Source organism: Rhineura floridana, chromosome 13 (genome assembly GCF_030035675.1).
Source record: "Rhineura floridana isolate rRhiFlo1 chromosome 13, rRhiFlo1.hap2, whole genome shotgun sequence".
NCBI classification, from domain to species: Eukaryota; Metazoa; Chordata; class Lepidosauria; order Squamata; family Rhineuridae; genus Rhineura; species Rhineura floridana.
This window is the reverse complement of record NC_084492.1, coordinates 31,185,286-31,210,585: the sequence shown is the minus strand read 5'-3', so window position 1 is coordinate 31,210,585 and position 25,300 is coordinate 31,185,286. Positions and strand designations below refer to the sequence as shown.

Below are 25,300 nucleotides of genomic sequence, written 5' to 3'. Positions count from 1 at the left end.
AACAGCAGGCAGCAAAATAAAGTCTCAAATTTGGTAATCCCAGTCCTCCTCTTTCTTTAGCGTCTTGAAGTAATTTAAATTTAACTCTTGGTTTTTTTCCTTGCCATACAAATTTAGAAATATCTTTTTGCCATTGTTTAAAAGGTAAATCAGAGGATATTACAGGTATTGTTTGAAACAAAAACATCATTCTCGGTAATACATTCATTTTTATCACAGATATTCTACCCATTAATGACAGTTGTAGTTTATCCCATCTTAGCAAGTCTTTCTTAATCTCTGTCCATAATTTTTCGTAATTATTATGAAACAGCTTTGAGTTTTTATTTGTCATGATGATGCCTAGATATTTCAACTTTTTTTCTATTGTAAAATCTGTCTTGTCCATTAACTCTTTCTGTTCCCTTAAAGTTAAATTTTTCACCAACATCTTTGTTTTTTGATTGTTGATCTTAAATCCTGCTAACGGTCCAAATTCTTTTAATTTGTCCATCAATATATGAATTCCTTCCAAAGGGTTTTCTAGTACAATTATCAAATCATCAGCAAATGCTCTCAATTTATATTCTTCTTTTTTTATTTTTAATCCCGAAATCCTTTTATCTTGCCTTATATCTCTAAGCAGCACTTCTAAAACCAGAATAAATAGAAGGGGAGATAATGGACATCCCTGTCTTGTACCCTTTTGTATTTCACATGAATCCGTTAAGTCTCCATTAACAATTATCTGGGCCTTCTGTGATGTATAAATCGATCTGATCCATTTTATAAAGTTGTCTCCAAAATCCATTTGCTCCAAAACCTGGAACATAAATTTCCAATTCAAATTATCAAATGCTTTTTCAGCATCTAAAAAAATCAGAGCTGCTTGTTTATCATTTCGTTGTTCTAAATATTCCAACACATTCAAAACATTCCTGACGTTGTCACGTAATTGTCTTTTAGGTAAAAACCCTGATTGATCTTCCTGAATAAATTGTTGCAATATTATTTTCAATCTTTCAGCCAAAATCATTGTAAAAATTTTATAGTCATTATTCAGTAGAGATATTGGCCGATAATTTTTTGTTTTAGTTAAATCTTGGTCCTCTTTAGGTATTAATGTTATATTAGCATTTTTCCAACTATCCGGTATCTTTCCCTCTTGCAAAATAGAATTCATTGTAGACTGTAAGGGTAGCAAGAGTTCTTCCTCCAAACATTTATAATACATTGCAGATAGCCCATCTGGTCCTGGCGCCTTTCCTAATTTAATTTTATTTATAGCTTCAGATATCTCTCTTGACGTAATAGGGCCATTAATAACTTGTCTCTGAAAATCTGTAATTTTCGGCAAATTCTGTTTAGATAAATACTCTTCTATTTTTTCAGATGGAATTTCTTGACACTTATACAATGTTGAGTAATATTGATGAAAAATCTTTTTGATTTTTACATTATCTGTCAGCGTCTCATCTCCTTCTTGTATCTTTAAAATAATATTTTTTTGACGTTCTTTTCTTAATTTATATGCTAACCATTTCCCAGGTTTATTTGCAAATTCAAAAGTCCTTTGTTTAGCAAAATTTAATTTCCTTTCAATTTCTCTAACTGTCAACATTGATACTTGCTTCTGTAACATTTTAATTTGATTTACAATAGAAACTTTAGCTGGATTCTTTTTCAATTCTTCCTCTTTTTGTTTTATTTCTTCCAAAATTAATTGCATTTTCTGTTGTTTCTTTTTTTTTAATTCAGAATTACATTTAATAAAGTATCCCCTCATAAATGCCTTACTAGTATCCCAAACAATATTTTCACTTGTTCCTTTATATAAATTATATTCAAAGAACTCCTTTAATTTCTTCTTACATTCTTGTACTACTTTATCATTCTGTAATAAAGATTCATTTAGTCTCCATCTAAATCCAAGATTTTTTTTTTTTAAAGTTAATATCACAGGATTGTGGTCCGAAAAAGTTTTTGGTAATATATCCATTTTAAAAATATCCTTCGCTAAAATTTTTGACATCCAAATCATATCAATCCTCGAAAATGTTTTATGTCTTTCTGAAAAATAAGTAAATTCCTTTGCATTATCATTTATATATCTCCAGGTATCCACCAATTCTAAATGTTCCATGAGTTCAAAACAAATCTTCGGTAATTTACCTTGTGTCTCTTTGATATTTTTTTCAGAAAGCCTATCAATTTTTGGTGAGATTACCCCATTCCAGTCACCCATGACACACCAATGCTCATATGAAAACTCTGACAATTTTTCCATAAGTCCTGTATAAAACCTTGTTTTATCTTCATTGGGGGCATAAATACCCACTATCAAAATGTTTGTACCTTGTAAAGTAATTTCAACCCCCACAAATCTACCACTATCGTCCAATAATACCAATTTAGGAAGCAATTGTGGGTTAATATAGAGAACAACTCCATTTTTTTTTTTTGGTCCAGCTGAAATAAATTCTTCACCCAAATTTTTACAAATCAAATATTTGGAATCTTTCTTCTGAATATGAGTTTCTTGTAAACAAATTATATCCAATTTTAATTTTTTCAAATAATGAAACACTTTCTTTCTCTTCTGCGCCGTGTTGGCTCCATTTATATTCCAAGTTAGGTATTTGTAATCCATCATTAAGCGTGTATTTTAAAATTTGCCTGATGCTCCTTTTGAGCCATCATCTTCCTTCCCCTCCTCTGCATATCCTTGTTGACTTTGTTTCCCAGGAACTATATCCATATCTTTGAGTTTATCTTCTTCCATATCTTTTGAAGCTTTTCTCAAGAAGTCCCTTGCTTTTTGAACAGTATTCAGTCTGTATTTCTGTTGTCTGAATGTAAAAATCACTCCTTCTGGAACGTCCCACCTAAATTGAATTTTGCATTGCTTAAGTTTTTCTGTAAGGAAAGCATATTCTTTTCTCTTACGTAAAAGTCTAATAGGAATTTCCTTCATCACCAGTATTTCCTTACCATCAATTTTAAAGGTATATTTAAAGTGTTGCTGTAAAACCATATCTCTGGTCGTCTTCTTTACGAAATGAACAAGCACATCTCTTGGAATTTTTTTCATTGTTGCATATCTGGAGTTAATTCTATAAACTTTGTCTATTTCAAATTCCATCCTATCTTCATTCAAGTCCAGAAATTTTACTAAAGCATTAACAATTTTATCTCTAATGTCTTCACCTGTTTCCTCAGGGATTGCACGGAATCTCAAACAATGCTCTTTATTTCTCATTTCAGTCACAGCTAAATAGTCCAAATTTTTTTCTAGTTCCAGATTTAGTATATCTGTTCTATTCTCCAAGGTTTGTACCTTTTCTTTAGTATTTTTTGCATCTTCCTTTATTTGCCCAATTGTCCCTTTAATCTCATCCACTTGTGTTTTAATATAGTCTTTTATATCTGTCAATTCAGTTTTCATTTCCTGTTTCATTTCCTGTTTTATAGCATTAATCCCTTCCATTATTTTTTGAAACATTTCTGGGGGTATATCCTCTTCCTGTGTATCAATAGAACCTCTTCGCCCCTGGGCCTTGGTTGTTTTTTTAGTTGTCATTTTCAAAAAGAGGCCTTTAATTTCTAATATTAATCACTGTTTCAGAACCTAAGGGCAGTCTATTTCTTTTCTTTTTTTCCCTCCACCAAAAAGAAGAGTTAATATTCCAGGCCTATTATTGAAATCCAGCCAGCACAACACAGTCCTTATCTGCTTCCAAGAATGCAAAACAATTCTGGTTGCCAAGACTAAACAATTAGTAGCATATACGAGCAGCGGATTCATCCAACAAGAAATAGTCCAAAGAGAAAAATAGTCCAAAATATAATAATTACCTCTCATCCGTTTTTAAACTTTAAAAGTCCAAATTCAAGCCAGCTTTTTGTCGTAAAAAAAGTATATAAGTTGTTTATATTTTCTTTCTTCCTTAATTATATTTAAAAGAGAAAAAGTATGACTCACCCAGGTTTCTCAATTGCTGATTCATAAACAAATCCCTTTTATTGCAGTAATTTAAGCCGAATGATAAGGTTTAGGCAGAAGTGGGCTCGCTGGTTAAGAACGTTTTTTTTTGAGAGAAGAAAAAACGCTTCGCTTTATTCCAGTTCAGCTTGCGTGGAATTCCTGACTCCGTCTTCAGCCGATCGGCTTGCCTTCTTATCTCAGGAATTTCCTGATCAATTCCAGCCGCCGACAGCTCAACGAAGTCTTGTGGAAGATCTGATCGGTTCTCCTATACCTTGGAGAACATTTAAGCCAGTCCAAGATTCCTCTTGGCTGGCTTTTAACCTGAAAAAAGCTTCCTCTGAGGCAGAGCTCCCTCAGAGACAACCACCAGCCAGCACCACTTCCCGGAAGTCCTACTGTGTCATTCTCAAGAAGAGAATATTTCTTCTGAATACATGGACAGAAGGTGACAGCTGGTGGTCATCTCAACATGACAAATGCCACCTACCACAGGGGGGTATTAAGTAATAAGCACATACGAAAAGCCTGCTGGATCACACCAGTGGCCCATATAGTCCAGCATCCTGTTCTCACAGTGGCCAACCAGATGCCCATGGGAAGCCCACAAGCAGGACCTGAGTGCAAGATCAATCTCCCCTCCTGTGCTCCCCTCCTGTGGTTTCTAGCACCTGGTATTCACAAGCATACCGCCTCCAACCGTGGAAGCAGAGCATAGCCATCATGGCTAATAGCCACTGATACCATTACTGTCCATTAATTTGTCTAATCCTCTTTTAAAGGCACCAAGTTGGTGGCATGGAGGAAAAATTGAACAACTGGAATCCATCTTGTCTTTGGCATCCATTTTGCTCTCACATACCTCCTTGGCCTGATGGAAAAGTTATTTCTGAGAAGACAGCTGTGCAGACACTGGCCACTTCTGAAAGTAGCTAAGTACTAGGAATAGAATAGAACCGTTTGTGGTCGGCCAGTTGGGAAAGATTCTGAAGTAACCAAAAAACACACCTAGGCCTGGTATGTTTTTGCCCCATGCAAAGATACCCCACTAATGCACCACCCATAGCTTTGTTTGCTTTTTTCATATCTTTTACATACTCAATGATGTTTGTTTGTAACTTTGAGATAAATGCTAGGCACCCTGCCCATGGGGGGCAGAGAGAGCTTTTTTAAACTTGTTTGGGAGATTTCTCTCTCACTGGGCTGGGATGTATTTGAAAGACTACTTCTTTTTCTACACCATGTTTTCTATACAATATTGAGTTTGTCATTTCTTGTCTACACACCACCTGTAATATTTGCAAAATCTTACCTTTTCCCAATGCTCCAGTTTCGGCACGAACCTCATTTAGTCTCCTTGGAGTTAATGGGGAACCTGCCACACTGTTCCCATTTGACCTTTCAAAATACTGAGATGGCATTACCTAAAAACATAGGAGTTAGTTCTTACTAAAATTGCCGCAAACCATGGTTTTAATCTAGCACAAATTATGGCTGATGCTAACCCAGCCTTTACAAACTGTAATTTGAACAATAGTTTTGGAAAACCCTGGTTAACCCTAAGTTTGAATATAATGGAAAGTTAGTTATAAGTAATTTATTTTTGCAAATATTAATTCAGTGTTTATCAAAAGATTTCTATTAAAATCTAAGAGGTACCTATCCAGAATAAATAGTTAAGGGCTAAAACAATATACACGAGAAAGATAAACCTCATATTTTACCTCCTCACAGGTGGGAACTTTATTTTCATTTGCTCTGATTTTCTCCCACAATGGAGATTCCACTTTCCATGCCAGATTCTCTAGAATTTGCTCTTCAATATGATTGAGATGCTTCACCACTTCTCTGCAAAGGCCATCTTCTGCTCTAATCAGAATCTCTATCACCTGTAATAAATATTCCAAGTTTGAGCTAGCATACATTGTATGTTTTGAAAGTTGCTGTAAAATTCAATAGTGTTTTAAAAATAAAAATACATTAATTTGTTAGTAAATTTAAAATTATTCTTGCTTACTTTTCCACGTTAGAGAAAATGTTAAAAAAGAATTCACCTTATAAAAGTGAAAGGCAGGAACATCAAATATATCTGTGACGAATGGGAAACTGTCAGTTGCTTTGTAAGAGTAAATAATTATCTCAAGGCAGCAAGCCATGAGAGACCTGTGAAACACATCATGCTCCAGGATTGCCTAGTATAAAAAAGAGAAAATATTAGCACAGTGCAATTTATATTTGTGTGTCAGGATTGCATCACGCTTTAAAAATGGCTGTCTTATTTACTCATGGAAACTGTAGTTTATGTAGCATTTTAGGAGGAGGATTGTGCTATTGTATAGAACAGGGAAAATTGCTTTGATCACAAAGGAACAGAATCTTCATTAAAGTTTGACACTATGTCTGCATGAGCTACCATGTTAGACAATCTTAAAAACCCTGCAGAAAAGCAACTAAACTGCAGGTTGAATGTACTGTGTCAGCTTGATAAGTGTCATCTTATATCTTAATGATCACAGTTCATACTACAACTATGGGTTGTATCCCACTAAGATCTACTCAGAGTAGACCCATTCAAATTAATGAATCCAAGTTAGTCATGTCTATTAACTTCAATGGGTCCACTCTGAGTAGGACTAGCCTTTGGTTCCACCTTAAGTATTCTGTTTTGCATCAGTTAATTTAATTTCAAATAAAAGACAAACAGTTCTACAAACTATTCCACTGAACTTACTTACAGATAAATCAGCATCTCCTAGTCTTCTCTTTTCTTGCTCAATGACAGACTCTAATACCTTATAGTAAAGGATCTCAGCAAGACGAAAATGTTTTCCAACAATATCTGCAATATATTTTTTAAAAATTGGCTATCCATATTAAGAAAAGAAATTCAAGAGCCAGACTTTGGGCTAGGTTTCATCAACTGCCATTAAAAATAGCATTAAATCCCTTGAAACAAATAGAATTTACAAACATAGTCATGAACTAGACTACATTGACTATTTTCAGTGAAATCAATGTTCATATAGAACACCACATTTGCAAAGGCAAGGTGGATTTCAAACACCCATCGCCCTTCATACAGGGACCACCAAAACACAATGAAAGTTGTTTAATACATGAGCACAGTGTGGCCTTACCTTTGGAGAAGCTACCAGGGTCTCCTTGAGACTGTTTTCTTTGACAATAAATTTCATACATTTCCTTCACTCTGTTGGCAATTGACAAAGAGGGATCCCTAGAGCAAGCCCTGACAAGAACAGATGAATAATTTCCGATTTGCAAATTAAGAAGAAAAGGATGATATGGTTCCTTATAATGTCAGGCAGTAATAGTTTTTATTCAAGAATTGTTCATTGAAATATTTTTGAAGACCGAGTATGAAACGTGCATGTTTTGTTTTGCAAGCTTACTTCATATTGTTGTGTTGCATTGTTCCCCACCTAAACCGAGTTGCCATGATAAACCAATACCATTAAATGCCAGTTATAAAAACAGGTGCTATTCTTTTATCCAAGACCAGTATGTAATCTTAAAAAGAGAGTTACTCCAAGAATTGTATCCCTCCATGAATGAAATCAGTGGGACTACTTGGGCTGTAAAGTGCAAGCCATATGCCTCCCAATCATATTCTTTTCAATTGCATATCTCAGTGTTAAAATCTCCTATAAGGATTTAGGAAGTAATAGCAAAATTGGGCTAGTTGTTTTGTAAAGTATTGCTTTAAGGCAAGTTGTCTTAGCCTCCTTGTTACAGGCTACAGTGGCTAAGCAGGCACTGAACAAAATTGGAGTCAGCTGGGAACTCTAAATTTCAATACCAATGTCAACATTAATAATCCACAAACAGGCAGTTCAATTTTTGGCACATAGGAGGAAGAATATAAAACTAAGCTCTTGACTAGCTGTACCATCACCTCTAGATGGGTATGCTGGCAGAAGGACAAAAAATCCCAACGCCATTCACACGGATGTAATCACAACACCATCTATCTGGAAGTGAAATCACATCATATTCTTTCAAATGATCTAAAAAGTCTTAGTTTCTATATTTGGATTTCTAGTCTGTAACATTCCAGGCATGTTACAGCAAATGGACCCTTTTATCAAAACTATTTTCAAACCCATAATTCTACTGACCTGAGAATTTGCTCCAGATTTTCACTAGGGGCATTTTTCAGGCCTGTCAGCATTGTATGAAGTCTGGTCAAGCTGTATGTGGCTATTGAAACGGGACTCACACAAGGGTCACTCTCCTTTATATACTTTCGGCCAGTAAGAGGCGTTGATATTCTAAAGGATTTTGCCTAATCAACAACAACATGAAAATATTTTAGGACCTAACATAGCTATAATCTATTACATAAAAATAAATTATATTTTCATTTTTATTTAGTTAAAATATTTTAAGGTTGCTTTTCTGGACATCCAATGCCCATCCAAAGTGGCTTACAAGCAAAACAAAAGATAAAAACACTACACAATTTAAAACTTTATAATGTCACAAAGCAACACTACACATACAAAATACAGAACCAGAAAGGATATGTCACAAATAATAATGGAGTTAGACTGTGAGCTAAAAAGCATCATGCCTGGAAGGACAGTTGAAAAAGATAAAACGTCTTCAGGGCCTTCCGAAAATCCTGCAGCATAGAGATTTGGCGTTGGTCTAATGTGAGGGTGTTCTACAGCTGTGGGGCCACCATAAAGAAGGACCTCTCTGTTGTGGCCACCCACCTTGCTGAGATAAGGGGTGAGCACACCAGAAAAGCTTCCAAAGCAGATATTAAAGTAAGGGCAGGATAGCATGGATGCAGGCAGTCCAATAAAGAGTTTTGGCTCAAGCCATTTACAGCCTTAAAGCTCAACACCATTACTTTGAATAGGGACTGGAAATACTCCGGGGAAACACAAATACAAGACCAGACATGAAATTCCATTCTCTTACCATAGGCAACATGCTACTATAATTGCTGTAAGGCAGGTATGAGGAACCTTTGGCCCGTCAGAAGTTGCTGAACTACAACTCCCATCATCCCTGGCCATTGACCACACTCGCTAGGGCTGATAGGAGTTCAGCAACATCTGGAGACACACAACAATCCATCCAACAGAATGCATAAGAGACCATGTTATACTCACTCGTTCAAAATGCTCCTGCAGATTATATTTCACTTGAACCCTTTCAGCTGTTTCCATGCCTGAGGTTGTATTTAAGCATCTTCGCAGGGTTCCTATTTCTTCATCTGCATCTTCTCCAAGAAATATCCGCTCATCTAGATTTCCAACTGATAATATGTACTCCTCATAGGCCTTGTTGATGGCTTTGCTACAGCACAGAAGGGAAAAAAGAGAAGCGCTGAACACTCAAAATATATGACAGAGCAGTAGGAAGTGTCTATAAGCCACAGCCACAAAGCAATTGAAACCTCTACTGCAGTGAAAAATGTCTTCCTATGTCTTTTGCCTTCTCTATCATGAGAAAAGTCACATAAGGTTAGAATCCCTCCAAAGTGTTAAGACAGATATAGCTTATTCCTTCTATAAGATATTTTACAGTTACCACTAAGCTAACACATGAAATGGAAATGGACTGCCTTCAAGTTGATCCCAATTTATGGCGACCCTATGAATAGGGTTTTCATGGTAAGCAGTATTCAGAGGTGGTTTTACCATTGTCTCCCTCTGAGGCTGAGAGGCAGTTCCTGGCCCAAGGTCACCCAGTGAGCTTCATGGCTGTGTGGGGATTTGAACCCTGGTCTCCCAGGTCATAGTCCAACACTCTAACCACTATGCCACACTGGCTCTCATAAGCTAACACATACTTCCTCAAAATAGTAAGCAAGCTATTAAATCAGGAAATCTTTCATTAAATGTGGTTAAGGCCAGGATAAACCAGGGTTCAGCAGCTACATGCTTGGCCATCTCCCCATTTATTAAATCAAGACATAATAATCTAAATGTGGGCAATGGCTTGAATCTGTTACATGCCGTTATTTTAGAAATTAGATGTGAAAAGTGCCTCCTAAGGGCAGCAGCACACTACCTCCACTCTTACAATATTAAAAACAAAAATTAAAAACTGATTTACTGTTGCAATTTTATATCCATATTGTGCATATAACTGTCCATGGAAATGGCAGTACATATTTATCAATTTGGAGAATACAGTATGGTGATTTGTAGATGTGAACCTCATACCATTACCAGTGACAGAGCTAAGTTTTAACAGCCAGCCTGAATGACGGACAGAGAGCAGACTAATGGACCCTCTGTATGCAGCAAGCTCTGGAATTACCGATGCTATTGTTCTACAAAACTCACAAGCTTTCTCCAAAGTTTCCAGGATCTAGAAAGCCCATCAGATTTTCTTCCTTTCCCTTTAGAATCTACAAGAAAAGATAACTGATGCTAAGTGCAAGCAACAGATCATTGAGAAATTATTTATGAAACATAATGTTTTTAAACTAGATGCATACCTTTTTCTCAAAAAGTTTCCTCACATAGGGCTTCCAGAAATGCTCTTTTATGCCCTTGGCTTCCAATACCAAACCATCATGTAAGGAGCAAAGTTTTTCAATGATGCAGGGAGGCTCAGACACCACCTTAAAATCTTTACTATGAAAGTCTTCAGGCAGCCCTGTATGTGTGAATCAATTTTCTGTTTTATGCAGGGATTTTTATTTCTTGGAGACTATAACATAAGCTATATTCTCTCCTTTCACTTTTCATCAATCCAATCCAAAGCTTTGTTTTTTCTTAGTTAAACTTGGGTATGGACAGTTTGTTCTTTTGGCCCGATATAGTTTTTCATGGCAAAGTCAAACAATTAAAATGTGCAGATAAAGCAAAAGCATAAGCAACCCTCATAATATTTAACCCTTTTTAGAGTTCTGTCTGATATGTTACCCCTAATCTTTCAAAGTGACATTTTTTTCACTACACCCAAAGCCAAAATTAATAAAAAGGCAAGTTAAAACATTAATTTGTGGCATACCATGAGCAGAATTATATATTAAAAAAATTAAGTGTACCTTTAAAATTAAGATTCAGAAGCTCCTTACGATTTGGACACTGCAGAGAATTTCCATAGACTAGATCAAGGACACATAACAATAGATGGTAGGAATTCACTAAGTCATCACTGATCATAGGGAAATTGCCTGTGAGATTATAAAGATGGTTTGGATTATATGTTTAAGTAGACTTCAGAATTCTGGGAAAAATGCAAGAGACTGCAGTTTATAAGACTGACCAGCTACCAATGTTACCTTAGATTCCCTTGCTGGTGTATCTTAAAATAAAATCCAATCCATTGTTACCAACAGATTTTTCCCCACAGAAAAATAAAGCAGTGGAAAATTTTCTGCTCCCAATGGATAAACATATAAATGAAATATTATACTCTCCTTTTTAGAAGTTCCAAACAATGTAAAAATAGTAGTCCTTTCTAAATTTACTGTATGTAAGTTCTCACTGTTTAGAAATCAATTTGTACCAAGCTACCATTCAACATAATATAAAGAAATTTTGACTTAAAAGCTTTGTGAACATTAACAAGATAGGTGCAATCCTGAGCAAATTTCTGATAGCATAAACTAACTTCCCCAACCTGGAGCACTCCTGATGTCTTTGATTCTTATCAGCCCCAGCCAGCATGAGCAGTAGCTGGGGATAATGCGAGTTGTACTCCAACAGGATCTGAACAGCACTAGCTGGGGAAAGGCTGATATAAACAGGGTTCATTTATATTCATACATAGTACTGGAGCAGGTAAGGAGAAAAACTGATGGATCTGATATCTACTGACATCAGATTTACAACCACTGATATATAAATTACAGATAAATGGCAATACTATAAACTGTTACAGAGCACTTTTTATGCCATATTCCAAAGCAAAAGTGTCAAGAAAAATTAACAGGTATTTCCATCTTGTTACTCTAATTTTTATAGGAACTTATTATTTTTCTTTTAAAGAATGAATAGTAAAAAAAGTAAGATCATTGCAGGTATTTAGTTACAGCCTCAAATAAGGAACATTCCCACCATACACAAGCTACAGATAAAGCTGCATTATTTAAAATGTGTAAAACAGAATAATAATCAGCAACCTTATTGCTAATATTGTGCTAGTTTACAGTATCTTAGTGCTTGTCTTACCATATGAATTAGGCAGCAAGCTAATTCATCTGCACCAGAAGTAGAAACAATAAATCTGTAGGACTTTCTGTGCAGAGAAAGGAAGTTGCAAGTGCTTATCTTTAAGCAAAGCTGGTCATACAGGCAAGCCCAAACTTGTCCTTGAAATGTGGTTGCCATGATAAATGCAGTAGAAACCCTCAAAAACAGAGCAAACAAGGTCCCACTTCTAACTGTCAAAAGCAAATGAAGCCTGCGCATGTGAGTCTCTGAGCTTCATGATTCAAAAGCCACATATCTCCTTTTAAAGCCTTGGGTATTTCATGGGAGGGCCTGCCATTCTAGTAAACAAAAAGAAGCAATTCATTCCCAAGCTTTTCTTTGACAGGAGGATCAGCTAAAAAAAGAGCAGCTTATTAACAGTGTTCATCAAATGGGATTTTTTTTAACACATAAAAAAGAGGAAAACAATTGAGAAAGAGAAGTTGATAGAAAAAAACAAATTTAGCTTCAGACTCTGACACTAACTCTTATAATCCCAGTTAATTTGCTTTCATCCACCTCCTATTTTAGAAATATTGTCTGAGCAATTATTCTCTACTCTATTTGCAGAGGTGGGCAGACTTCAGGCTTGCAAGATCTACTTTGTCTTTGAATTCCAAGATCCCTTAACCAGCATCTGGTACAAAAGGCACAGAGTAAAAGAACTGAGCCTAGAAATTTGAGTGCCAGAATTTAGTTCACAACATGTCACTGTTAACAACTGGGAGTCAGAAATCCTTGCCAATCTAGTTCGAATCACCGAGAGATCTACCAGTAGATCCCAATCTACCTTCTGCCCACCCCTACTCTACTGGTAGGAAACATGGGAAGAACATAACTCTATATAGTTTTTTTTTTCCTCTGAAAGTAAATTGATAATGGCTTTTGAACAGGAAATAGAGCTGTTTTGATTAAATCTTCTAGGAAATGCATTATGCCTCAACAAGCTGTGACATTCACATTATTTTCCTATACTGTAACAACAGATTAGGTACATTGTCAAAAAGGTCGACTGAGTAATTATCCAAGTTATCATTACAAACAAGCAGAACATAAAATAAGGCACGATGTTTTACGCTAAAATAAATACTTAATTTAGATAATGAACTTTTTGTAGATGTATTATAGATGAATTCAGCCATATGGAGGGTAAGAATTGTCAGGACAACAGTCTATAATTGGTGTAAACCTAACCCTCTTCTATAAATTATAGAGCCACTTCATATCTCCAGATAAATCTAGTAGTCTGTCATTTAACAACCACCATTAATTTCAAGAATGTTAAAAAGAATAAGAAGGTGAACACAATTTGCCATCAGAATTTAAAAGGGACAGGTTTCATATGATATTCAGATATGCAAACATCAGTACTGTATTAAAGATTGCAATCCTATGCTTTACTTCCTGGAAATAAGCTCCACTGAACTCAGTGAGGCTTTCTTCTGAGTAAACATGCATAGGACTGTGTTGTTAGTGTACAAAACTATGCACACTCACTAAAGAAGTTAAACTTACTTCTGAGTTAAATAATGCCCAGGATTAGGCAACAAGAATAAAAACCTATGCAAACATATTGGGAGTATGTTCCACTGAACACAGTGAGGCTTACTTATGAGTAAATCATGCATGGATGGAACAATTAGCTTCCTCTTAAATGTACAACGAGTATTATTAAATACAGTAATACCTCATTTAACAAAGTTAAGCATGTTCCTCAACATCTCTACTTTAACAGAAATTTTGGTACCAGAGGCAAGAATAACATGTAAAGAATAGGGATAGGTTCCTACACCTGCTCACAGATGGTGTTGCAGCTTCAACAGGGGCTTTAAAAGGTGCCTCCCCTCCCCTCCCCTCCGAATCATATTGGATCCTTTCCTACCCAGCCCTGCGAAAAAGCAAGAGATCTCTTTAATGCAAAGCAAAGACACAGGCTTATCTGTTTCACTTGAAAGCAAAGGCTCCAAAGTTTATCCACAGCAAAGCAAATCTCATCAGTTTCACCTTTAAAAAAGCCATCCTTAAAAGGAGCATTTTTCCTGGATTCCTTAACTGAGGTATTACTGTATTACAAATCTAGAAAATGAACACATCTAACTAAGTGTCCAAAGGCATTGTTTTTTAAAAAAAAAATACTAAAAAAAGCTGTGGGATGCTGTGCAATTTAAAGTCCATTACAACCATGACTGCCATAGAAGATGAGCTCTACTGTATATTTCCCAAGGCAAAGAAAGAAAAAGTGTGAATCTAAAATGTAATCGTGGGAGAGTCTTGCTAGGTTAATAATAATAAACTAGCTATTTTAACAACATCATCATGTTGCCTTTCTAAAGCTCAAGCTTAGATAAACAAAACACTATGAAAATCATACTAAAACACCATAAAAAGCATCCCTCACCAACTGAACAAATGTTTGAAAAGGAAAAAAAAGACTAAAAAGCCAAAATCCAAATGAAAAAGGAGGAAGTTAAAAAGGAAATATTCTGCAGCTTCAGGGCAATAACTATGGTGCACTGTTGTCCTCACACATTTTAGAAGGTATTATAATGAAGGGTATGATAATGAAGGCTATGAAACAAAAAATTAAATTAAATTCTTACCTTTTGCATAAACAAACAGCACCCAGCAAAACTGAAAAACTTCAGAGACTGTGCAAGGCTGTCTCCTTTTTTTAGTAATGATGCCATAAAAAGAAACAAATGTATTATATTTTCATTTATACAATGAAGTATCTCAAAAATATACCATTCCCCCTATAGGAAAGTCAGACATTCTCAGGGCTCTATTGTAGAAGCTGCACTGCACACATAGTTGTCCTTAGGCTAGGAGGGAGACTGTGCTGGACATGCAACTTTCACAGTTCTTTGTTTTGTTAAATAAGGCAATGATATGAAGACTATGCAGGACCATCTAATTCTGGCCATCAGTTGAAAGCATAGACAGACACCTGGATGCAGGAGGCAACTGGTGGTGAGGGACAAGAAGGGGGACAGGTGAACTAGTACAGGTGAGCAGAGCAAGGGAGGGAGACCATTTCCTAAGCAGTTAGCTAACACAAGCTACTAAACACATTTACTTGGGTTACAGTGAAACCAATATGCCACATACATCCAAGTAATTGTGGTGAGAATATGAATGTCAGTTTTTTAAAAAAATAACAGAACTACCACTAACCAATATGTTAAAATCTTAATTAATGTAAGGAACCCATACCTTTGCTTTCTTCCTCTCTGCTGGCGTGGTTGGTCATCTTGAGGGTACTTGAAAATATCCTGAAAAATGGGTTCATACTTCTTAAAAATTACAGCAGAAACTGTAAAGTTTCTTTCTAATCTTGTGGTACGTTCTCTGAACTGGGAGGGTAGATTTGCCATATCTTCCCATTTCTTCATCTTGTTAAAAAATTCTATCAAACTGAAGACATTTAGATGATGAGAAATTTAGTTTTAAGAAATGTCAACCTCAATACATTCTAAAACATCTTTCTGAAAATGTGATTTATGTAACTTTGCATGACAACAGTTGAAAATGTGCAAGAAATCTTAATTTTTCTAAACTGTATTACATAATAAACTAAGAAAAACAAAATACAGCCCCTTTTCCATATTATATTTCAGGTAGCTGTGACTGCCAGTGTGTTACTGCTGTCTATTCCTATGAATGTTTTTTCCCCCTACCCAGGAAGAAAAAAAATCATGCCATGTTACCCCTATAAAACATGTGGTGTTTCAACTTCCAACTCTACTGTACTCCTCTCTCTAATAATGCTGTAGTCATATAAATTGTAATGCTTTCTTTCACAGTCCTATGGCAAGCTATTTAACATCTTAAGACTACTTTAGAGGAATTTAATATAAAAAGAGTTCTTAGACAAAATAATATATTGCCACCTTATTTCATCTGACTCAATAGTTTTTATGGGATATTTTATATTATGGCCCCAACAGTATGTACCTCTAGTTCATTGGAGCCTCCCACCATATGAACCAAGGAGTGATAAATCAAAGTCCACATCATTTTACACTACTACAATAAACACACATAGAAGAAAAAACAAGGCAAACAAAGATAGTGGTTCTTATGTATAATGGTTTCTTAACTTGCAAGCATAGGTGACCTTGGATTGCCTTAAGCATCAGGTCTCAAGCTGGGTCCAGTTTTTCCTCCTTCACTTTGCTACTCTCTCTTTTTCTCATTCAGTCAGACCTTTTTGCAATCTTCTTTCAAACTGGAGTATCCCTTTCTGATTGGCTCCCTAGATTTTTGTCTTCTCCTTAGTGATAATATGTCACTGAGTTCTTTGCTCTGCATGTTCCAGACAAGTTAAGCAAATTTGGTCTCCCAACACAGTACTCCATGCCCCCCCCCCACACTAGGTTTGTCTTTTTTCCCTTGTCAAATGGTTTTGCCAAAAACCCTTGAGTTCCTGGAGCATATTTCTGTTGAAACCTGTTTAAGCACATTTGCTACTAAAGACTTGTGTTCTCATCAACTTTCTATTTAAAAATCTAGCCCAAGTATAATCTCTTCTATGTCAAGAGTCACTTCTGCTTATTTTGTGAGTTCTATCTGCTTTCACCTCTGATTTCTATGCCAGTCTCATGATTGTGACACCATAACTTTGTGTCCCCATGATTTTCTCTTTCTACCTATTATTAATCTAAATATGATTTATCAGCCATAAGTGAGTGTGTGTGTAAGTAAATATGTGCATGCTATCCTAGTCCTATAGTAAACCCAGTGAAAATTAATGGATCTATGTTAGTCATGTGCATTAATTTCAAGGGGTCTTTTCTGAGTATGACTATCATTGGAAAAAACCCTCCATTTTAATTTAATTTACAGAGTTAAACCTGAATTGGTACAGAAAACAGAACTTCAGAAAAGCAGTGCTAATGGAAGTGAGTAATTTTTCATTACAAAACCTATTAACGCCACCATTTAAGGAAGCTGATACATCTGTGTATTATTGGTTGATACACCGCATCTAAATAGAAGTTAAACAAATATGTATGACAGAAAATAAAAACAAATATGTTGTTGTTACAAAGGGTCAGAACTGCAAGAGGAGTTTTTGTCAAGCCAACTCTATTAAAGTCACTTGCAACATTCTAATTAACAGATTATCCCTAAATCCCATCAAGCTAACTATGATCACACCTAAGTCATGATAATGGTGTCACTGGTTGCTATAGCTCACACATTAGTATCAATTCTAAGATGTTACCTTTGTCCTGAGCAGCGTAATATTCTTATTAAAGATACATAGTTTCCTTCAACAGTTCCTCTGCTCACTGTTGGGACAGCCTTTCTGCAAGCCACATATAAGGAACATGCTAGCCAATGTAGATCACTTCCCTGTTATATTAAAAAAAAGAAGTTGACTCCTCTCTAATTTGTATGTCTAAAACAGACTTTCTTCTACTACAGCAAGTATGTGTAACCTGTGGTCCTCCAGATATGGCCAGACTACAATTCCCATCACCCCATGCTGATGAGATTTGGAGTCCAACATCATCTGAAAAGTCACAGATTAGCCACCCCTATGCTATAGATAGGATGTATGGTTGGGGACTGGAAGGAAAATCCTCAGAGCTACATGATGGCATGTTCAACTGAGCAGCAAACATCAATGTTGTATAACAAACAACTTTTATTTATTATTTATACTTATTTGTTGCATCTTAATATGGATTCCTTAGAGGACTTTTGGAAGTTCCTTCAGTTTCAAATACAATTTGCCATGTGGTTCCTTTGAAACTCAGCTTACATATTGGTAAGCACTTGTAAAGCAGAGGATGTAAAGTAACAAACCACATAAGAAAAGCAGAATTTGTTGGAATGAAATTGCTGAGATAACTGGACTCAGAAAATATTTAACAGAGTCAGAGAGGAAAGCAAATGTAAGGCCATATTTGCAAGGGCAGCCATTTCATCAGGAGAAGGAGAGCAATGAACCTGCATGCAGGGCATTTCCATCAGCTCTGCCAAAAGACAAGAAATACATGGTTCCTTCTTTCCTTGAAATTTCCATTCTAGCTAGTCATCTTTCCATTCTAGCTTGTGATTACAATAATTCTGTAATCAAGAAATAACACCCGAGTCTGCTTTTCTACTCCTCCTTTTCAGTTCCTTTCCCTTCTGTGTTGGGCCTTTTAGGGAGCAATCCAATTCACATTTATGCTGAGCTGAGGGTAGTTGGATGCAGCAGATCTCCGGCTGAGCTGGCTGGGTCCTGGCTCAACCAGGCTACACTGGCATAAGTCCCTCACCCAACTCAGCTGGAACCCAACCAGCTCACCCAACACAAGCCCAAGTGGAGCTGGTGTAAGGCTCAGAAAAGGGGCATGTTGGGGGAGAGGCCAAGGTGAGAGAACTTAGGCCATATCCAACTCATGTTCAGAGTGCTCCTGCAGGTCCCATTCCAGGCAAATTAGATGGGGAAAAGGTCGGTCTAAGAAAATAATTGCAATGGAAGTCAATTGAGAGGGCCAACTCCTCGGTAGGAGTATTTGGGAGAGCTGGCTTTCACTTTCTGGACCCTGTGCGCAGCCAACCCAGAGTCTTCTGAATGGCAACTGGATGCGACAGAACTTCTCTCTTGTGCTGGCACCACTTACACTGGCTTCCCAAGCTGGATTGCTCTGCCTAAGAGCAGAGACTATCTTTTCACTGATATTTGTTAACCACTCTGAGGATATTTTTTTGGCTAAAGAACAGGATAAGCATGCTTTACATAATCAAAATATTTCAAAATGCAAAAAAATTGTTTCAACGTTTGTTGCATACAAGCACAAGATAGAAGTCCTCTTGAATACCTAACTTGTTCACCTCTTATTTCAGCCTCCTTTTCTTCAGTTTTGCCACACAGACAACCTTCACTAGCTAAGGCAGTGTCAGCAGCCTTCTTTTTCAGACAAGAAGAATCAAATTTATAAAGTGGTTTTGCAAGTAATAACTTTAAAGTCAAATTTCTGCTTACTTTAAGGCAGATTTCATTTATCATTCCTATAGTGTTTTCGTTCCAAGTGGCAAGTTCTCACAAGGGGGGGGGCGCACCTTATCACCCCGCCCCCTCTGCCACAAGCCCCTCCCCGCAGGATGTAAATATACATTATCGACCCGCCCCCTCTGTCAGCAGCCACGCCCACGCCCCATCAGCTAAAGCTCCTCCCCTACCTCCAGGGTGTAATTCCTCCTCATACTCTGGTAGCTCAGCCACGCCTCGGCTCGGGCGCGCTCGTCCATGTTGAGGCTGCTGCACAGATCCTCGTAGCGCTGCCGGGTGTACCGCTCCGCCTCAGCGGCCGCTTCCTCCTCCTCCTCCTCATTATGATCGCCGCCTTTTTTCTCCTCATCGTCGCCGGCTTCTTCCTGGGCGGGGGCGTCGGTTACAGCGTTCCCCGCCTCCTCAGCCGCCGCTGCCCTCGTCGTCGCCGCTGCTAGGGGTGAAGCAACTGGGCTTAGCGAAGAAGCGCCCCCCCCTGCGGCGTCGGTTGCCGCTGCCCTCTCCTCTTCTTCTTCGTCGCCGCTCAGCATCGCCACTGAGGGGAGGGGGGAGGGGCGCGTGGGGGCGGCACGCAGCGCCGGCAAACTCGAGAGCCGCGGCTCGCGCTAAGGGACCGACCGCGCCTGCGCCGCGGATTGTTTTCGTGCGTTTGAAGGGAGAGGGCGGCACCGACGGGACGAGCTGGGCTCCTCCCACAGCCCCAGCGTTCGAATCTAAACATATCGTCTCTTTCTCGGCCCCGCCCCTGGTAGCGCTGCTCATTGGATAAGAGCTCCCTAACCCGTACCCAATCAGCGGACCGCTTCTGCGCAAGACTTTAAATGTCAAAATGCGACGGGGGTGGTATTGTTAGTACGTTCTTGTGTACTACAATTCCCATAAAGCTCCAGCAGCGAGGAGGGAAGGGGCGAAGTGGGAAATGTATACCATGCCATTTTCCTCTTTTCTACCCGTCCTTTTTGTCTCCCTACTTATGTACAAGCGTAGGTCTTTTGTACTTTTTGTACCGAACTTAAAAAACCATAGACGGTGTATGGCATCCTTAATCCATGACCTGTAGCAATGATTACCTAGTTTCTAATGCAATTTAAGGGCAGAAAGGAATTAATAAACGCACATCTGTCTATCTTTAGAAAGGCAAGTTCCTTTAAGATCAGCATCGCTTGCTGCAGCCTAATTCAATTTCTAAACGCATTTATTATGGAGTCGGTGCTGCTTCTGTCCATTTTTTTTTAGATGTCATGAAAATGCCAGCCCATACTTTTTTTTTTACATTTAATCCAGCTTTTCTCTTCCCACAGAAAATCTGTTAATCAATAACCCAATATACATATGCAAGTCGCTGCTGGTGCGCTTCCCCCCCCCCCCCGTGCTCTGCTTGTCCTGTGTTTTTGTAGCTGGTTGCTAGCACCAAACCACTACTGCCATTTGCTCTTCGGAGGAACACAACCTAGTTGTCTCATGCAACACACAATCCCAAAGGAAAGAAACCTATTTCCAGATTGCTACATGGTTGGTTCAGGAAAATATAACTTTTAAAAAATGAAATGGATATTGCCTCTGGCAAGGCACAGCCTTCATTTTGTCCCTCGTGAAATATAAAAATAAGACCAGCTATGTTTACACTTGTGCAGTTCCTGGATATTATTTTTTTTAAGTACCCATGCTCAAGTGCACAGGCACAGGCCCAGAATGGAAAAAGGTAATGTGGTGTGCAGGAGTGATTAAGGGAGAAATAGAAAAACAGCCCAGATACATTTCTCAACCTTATTCTCAAGCTTAATTACATTAAGTAACAACTAAAAGGCATTTTTAATGTACTGAGGCCAACATCATGGGTTGTCAAAGAATATGTTTAATAAAAAATAATTAAACTTCCATTTGCTCTATAGAACATCATAGAAAGTAATTCAATAAATTACAAATGACTTTAAGACGCTTTTCAACTACAAGAAAGCAAATTCAGACTACACAGAACACAACCGGCAAATATTGCAAAATGTCCAAAAGAAAAACAAGACTAAGAAGGATCATGAAGCCTGAAACAAGGGATAGAAATACAAGGCAATAAGAGCTAAAGTTCTTTTTAGTCACTACCAACATACACTTCTTCACCATATTGGATATCTTTTGTACTGAAATTTCAGTATTAATGTAATTCTGATAAAGGCTCCTTACAACCCTTGACGTTATGCAGTCACACTTGCATATTGTTTAGCTGACAGAGCTACATATTTCTCATCTTTCAACTGATTTTTTTTAAAAAAACTTCATATTCAAATCTTTCAGTCACACACTGAAGCTGTAAAATTGCCTTATTACAGAGAAAGAAGATCACTAGAATGGTAAGTAAAATTCACTTGACCATAATTAGGAAAATACTTTATTTCATAAATTTATTAAAAATTATGCTTAGGATTTCTTTTGGGGGAGGTATGTAGGGGTATGGTGCAAAGTGATGATATTGTTGAAATACTCTATTGACTAAGTCAACAACTGTTTGGAAAACTTTGGCTATATCATGGATACATACAAGATAAACAAAAGTGCTATATTACAAAGGGCAAAATATTAAATATGTAATACATCCTTTCATGATGAAGAATTACTACCCCTTCGCTTGTGGCATGTTTTGACTATTGCTAAAACACTAAAGGGCCAAACAAGTCATACTATCGGGAGGGAAAATACAATAAACCAGCACAATCCAAATTAATTTTTTGTAACTGTAATTACATGTAATACTGCTTTCTAGTCAAGGGGTTAATTATTTTGCATGTACAAACTTTATTTTTATTGGTAAAGATCTTGGTAAAAAACCACACAGTCTTGTTTACTGTACAAGCAATAGAACCATATCAAAATACAGATTTTGCTAAATTATTTCCTTTTGAAAAGATTTATCATTTTGACTATATTGTCAGTACTCTTTATCCATTCCCATAACTTGCTTATTCTTGGAACACAAGTGAAATTAACATAAATTCACACCTAATCTCAGTCAGTTCCACCATGTGGTGTGAATTTGTGATTCTACCATGTCAGAGTAATAGCAGCTTCAGCAGAACAAGGAATCGTATCATACATCAAATGTAAAGATTGATTTTATGTAGTAAAGTTCTAAGGATTTGTATTCAAACAGGTGCTTTTTAAGCACTGTCATTATCATGGTTTCATGGAACACATTTCTCAATCATTGTTGAAAGTGCTTTTTAAGTTAAGTTACTGGGCAACTCAGCATTATTCTAAGTCACTGACAATACCCTAAATCTTGATTTTGGGTAACAGTTTTCTATGTAGTCAAATTTAAACCTGTAGAGAAATATGAGTGTTTTTTTAACATGTCTACATTTCCCCTTACCATTATTAACTGGTAACTACAGGAGGTTACATGACAAACAAACACAAAAGAGAAATCTTGACAAACAAAGCAAACAAGCCATTTTCACGAGGATCTAATTCCTTATCCTTATACATGAAGTATGCAGTGTTGAAAGTGGCACTTTGACTTGTTTCAGCTTGTGGATACAGCTCCTCAACAACATGAAGGCTGTAGAAGGAGCAAGATTTTAACATTAAAAAGTACCCATGGTGTTGAAGAAAGAAAGGGATTTCTGTGACTATTATTACAAGAGTGCAACTGGTAATGATAATTTCCCTTGCCAAATTAACATACACAGGATGCCTTTAAAAAGCAAAGCAGAATATGAAAACAAGTAGAGAAACCAATGTAAACTTCCTAAACTAACTTAGCTGAGGTAACAAGTAGCCAATTTAATTGGCTGAATGGGAAACTTTTATTTTAAAACAGAGTTGTACCTGAATTGGAAACATCAGCAGTGCATCACAACACTAGAGCATTTTCATGTAATTAAAGCAATGGATGGTGATGTAGATTCTACAGCTTTCATGACATTCATTAGCTGCCCAAATTATTGCTGAGTTTTGATCTGTAAATTATAGGTGTCAAGGAGGCTGTAAAACTATATTCAAATTAAATCAATCATGAGCATAAAGAATTTTGTGTTCACTAGAAATATATTAAATATACAGCTCTTACTAAGCATTTTTTTAAAATTAACCCCCCAAAACAAAATTATAATGCCTTTTGCTGTAATTCTTTTTACACAATTGTGTATTTGATAGTACATACAAGTTCAGAAACTTATGAACTTCAAGAAATATTACATGCAAAACGTCTTTGAAAGCAGTTTGCACCTCTAAACAAATACTGAAATGTTCGGTCATTAAATTATTGATGCACTCACTCAACACTGGGTTATTTACAACAAAATAATTAAAGAATAAATTCAAAATCAGTTTATAATTTAAGTGCAGAGTCTGGGGTCAGTCTTCATCACTGGAATCTGAATCCTCAGATGATGACGATGTACTGTCTGACCCAGAGGAAGCATCGGCTTTCTCTGAACCCTCATCTGTGCTGTTTTCATTACGAGAGCTAGGCTCTGTTTCCCTTTTGTCTTCTTGATCTGGAACTCTAGAATTTTCCTCCTTTTCTTCTGTAGGCTTAGCTAAGCCTGTGCCATTGTTTTCATTGTTCTGTACATCAAAAATATTGGACTGGGACAAAGCTGGGATATGGAGATTAAGGCCTGGAGTGAGAAGCATCCCTGGATAAAGTATATTGGACAACAGTAAGGGGTTAAGAGCTAGGGGGCTGGCAGCTGCAGCAGCAGATGTGGAAGGAGAACCCGACACAGAGTTTTCTCCACCATTATGTGCATTTTGGCTCTCTGTCCTTTCTTTTTTTCCATCAGGCTCTCTCAAGTCATTCCCCTTTTTTTCCTCGGAAATAGATTCTGTAGACTTTGTCAGGAGTCCCCCCATTCCTAACAAATTTGGTAAGCCAGCCATTCCTGAAAGCAGCATGGGAAACACAGCAGCCATATTTTTTGCCTCTCCTGCAGTGTTCAAGCCAGCAGGCATTCCCATTAAACCTGCTGTCACTTGTAGTGACTGAAAATTTTGCAGGTTTTGCTGTAAGGCCTGAAGAGTAGACAGATCCACTCCTGGGAGCAACCCATTGGCCAATAAAGGGTTGACCGATATGTTTGCTGTCGTTGCTGCAGCGGCAGCTGCCTTGGCAATCTCGCTTTTAGGCCTTCTCCCTCTCCTGCTTACTTCCTCTCGTACAACCGGCCCTGTGAGAATACGGTCAAACATGCTTTCAGGAAGAAATCCCTAAAGGGGGGAAATGAAATCTGGGTTAATAATTTCATAAATCAATGCAACTACCTATTTCTGCACCTTAAAAGTATGCTATAGATAAAGAGTATGTAAATATTTAAAATTGACACAGCAATCTGCTGATAATATACTAGAATTGATATAGAAAAAAATGAAGGAGACAGAAAAATAATTCAAGTCAAGTCATTTGAAAAAGCTCCCTTTTATAGCTTTTGAATGTAACTTATATAGTGCTTTCAAATGTTCATAGCATGTAACAAGACAAATAAGCAACAGCAGTCTCAAGACACAAAATCTTCCTAGTTGTTTCCAAACTACCTAAAACAGGAATCACATTGTTTTAAGGCTAATCTGCCTTCTTTAATAAGTAGAACTTCTACAAATTATGATACTCCTCTCCACACACCACCAGTACTCACAGACTGTTTTACAACATCTGCCCATTCTGGAGCTACTCCATATTCAGAATTCTCTTTCAGGAATCTGCACAAATCTTTCAGTGGTGGAGCAAAAGCACCTCCTACCTAAAATGTAAGGATTAAAAATGGATTAAACAATTCTCTGCTCATTTCATGGATCTAACACTCAGCTAACATCCATAGCTTAACTAATACGTTATCAACTGGTTTTCGTTATAGGTAGGGCATCAAGCTGGAACTCTCTGAATGACAAATGTGAAACAATTACCTTTCTAGCATTCCTTCTATTGATCAGTTGAACACGTTCTTCCCCAGTAAGGCTATTAATATCCAGCTTATTAGGATTGCGACAACGGTGCCTTTTTTGTTTAGGTCTCCCTTCATGAAGCTGCATTTTCTGTTATAGTGGAATGAAAAAATAATAATTAGCCCTTAATTGCTATTCAGGCTGCTTATGAATGACACATTTATGCTTAAGGACTACTTACTAAGGATATTATTTCTGAAAAATGCTGCT

At 37.2% G+C, this 25,300-nt stretch overlaps 3 protein-coding genes across 23 annotated transcripts in view; 1 reads left to right on the top strand and 2 right to left on the bottom strand.

The window, feature by feature from the left end:
- RBL2 (RB transcriptional corepressor like 2) overlaps nt 1-19,846 on the bottom strand; it is a 34,315-nt gene extending 14,469 nt beyond the window's left edge. For 2 of the 3 annotated variants that reach the window (XM_061593625.1, XM_061593624.1), the window contains exons 1-14: nt 19,327-19,846; nt 17,375-17,505; nt 15,361-15,561; nt 14,748-14,812; nt 10,998-11,126; nt 10,443-10,603; nt 10,288-10,352; nt 9,106-9,292; nt 8,101-8,267; nt 7,102-7,211; nt 6,700-6,803; nt 6,019-6,156; nt 5,689-5,853; nt 5,277-5,388 (exon numbers count right to left, since the gene is read on the bottom strand). In XM_061593625.1, coding sequence (XP_061449609.1) covers nt 5,277-5,388; nt 5,689-5,853; nt 6,019-6,156; nt 6,700-6,803; nt 7,102-7,211; nt 8,101-8,267; nt 9,106-9,292; nt 10,288-10,352; nt 10,443-10,603; nt 10,998-11,126; nt 14,748-14,812; nt 15,361-15,561; nt 17,375-17,505; nt 19,327-19,686 — 2,095 coding nt within the window. In that variant the 5' untranslated portion in view covers nt 19,687-19,846. Of the gene's footprint in view, nt 1-5,276; nt 5,389-5,688; nt 5,854-6,018; nt 6,157-6,699; nt 6,804-7,101; nt 7,212-8,100; nt 8,268-9,105; nt 9,293-10,287; nt 10,353-10,442; nt 10,604-10,997; nt 11,127-12,126; nt 12,226-14,747; nt 14,813-15,360; nt 15,562-17,374; nt 17,506-19,326 lie in introns of those variants that run through there. The other variant, XM_061593626.1, reaches the window with a different exon arrangement.
- AKTIP (AKT interacting protein) overlaps nt 1-25,300 on the top strand; it is a 396,007-nt gene that overhangs the window by 39,561 nt on the left and 331,146 nt on the right. The gene's annotated exons all lie outside the window — the stretch shown is intronic.
- Nucleotides 21,015-25,300, bottom strand: part of CHD9 (chromodomain helicase DNA binding protein 9) — a 90,196-nt gene continuing 85,910 nt past the window's right edge. For 7 of the 10 annotated variants that reach the window (XM_061593615.1, XM_061593614.1, XM_061593613.1 and 4 more), the window contains 3 exons: nt 25,052-25,180; nt 24,784-24,888; nt 21,015-24,358 (listed from right to left, as the gene is read on the bottom strand). In XM_061593615.1, the coding sequence (XP_061449599.1) occupies nt 23,504-24,358; nt 24,784-24,888; nt 25,052-25,180 (1,089 nt within the window). In that variant the 3' untranslated portion in view covers nt 21,015-23,503. The remainder of the gene's footprint in view (nt 24,359-24,783; nt 24,889-25,051; nt 25,181-25,300) is intronic. The other 3 variants (XM_061593621.1, XM_061593622.1, XM_061593623.1) reach the window with 1 other exon arrangement.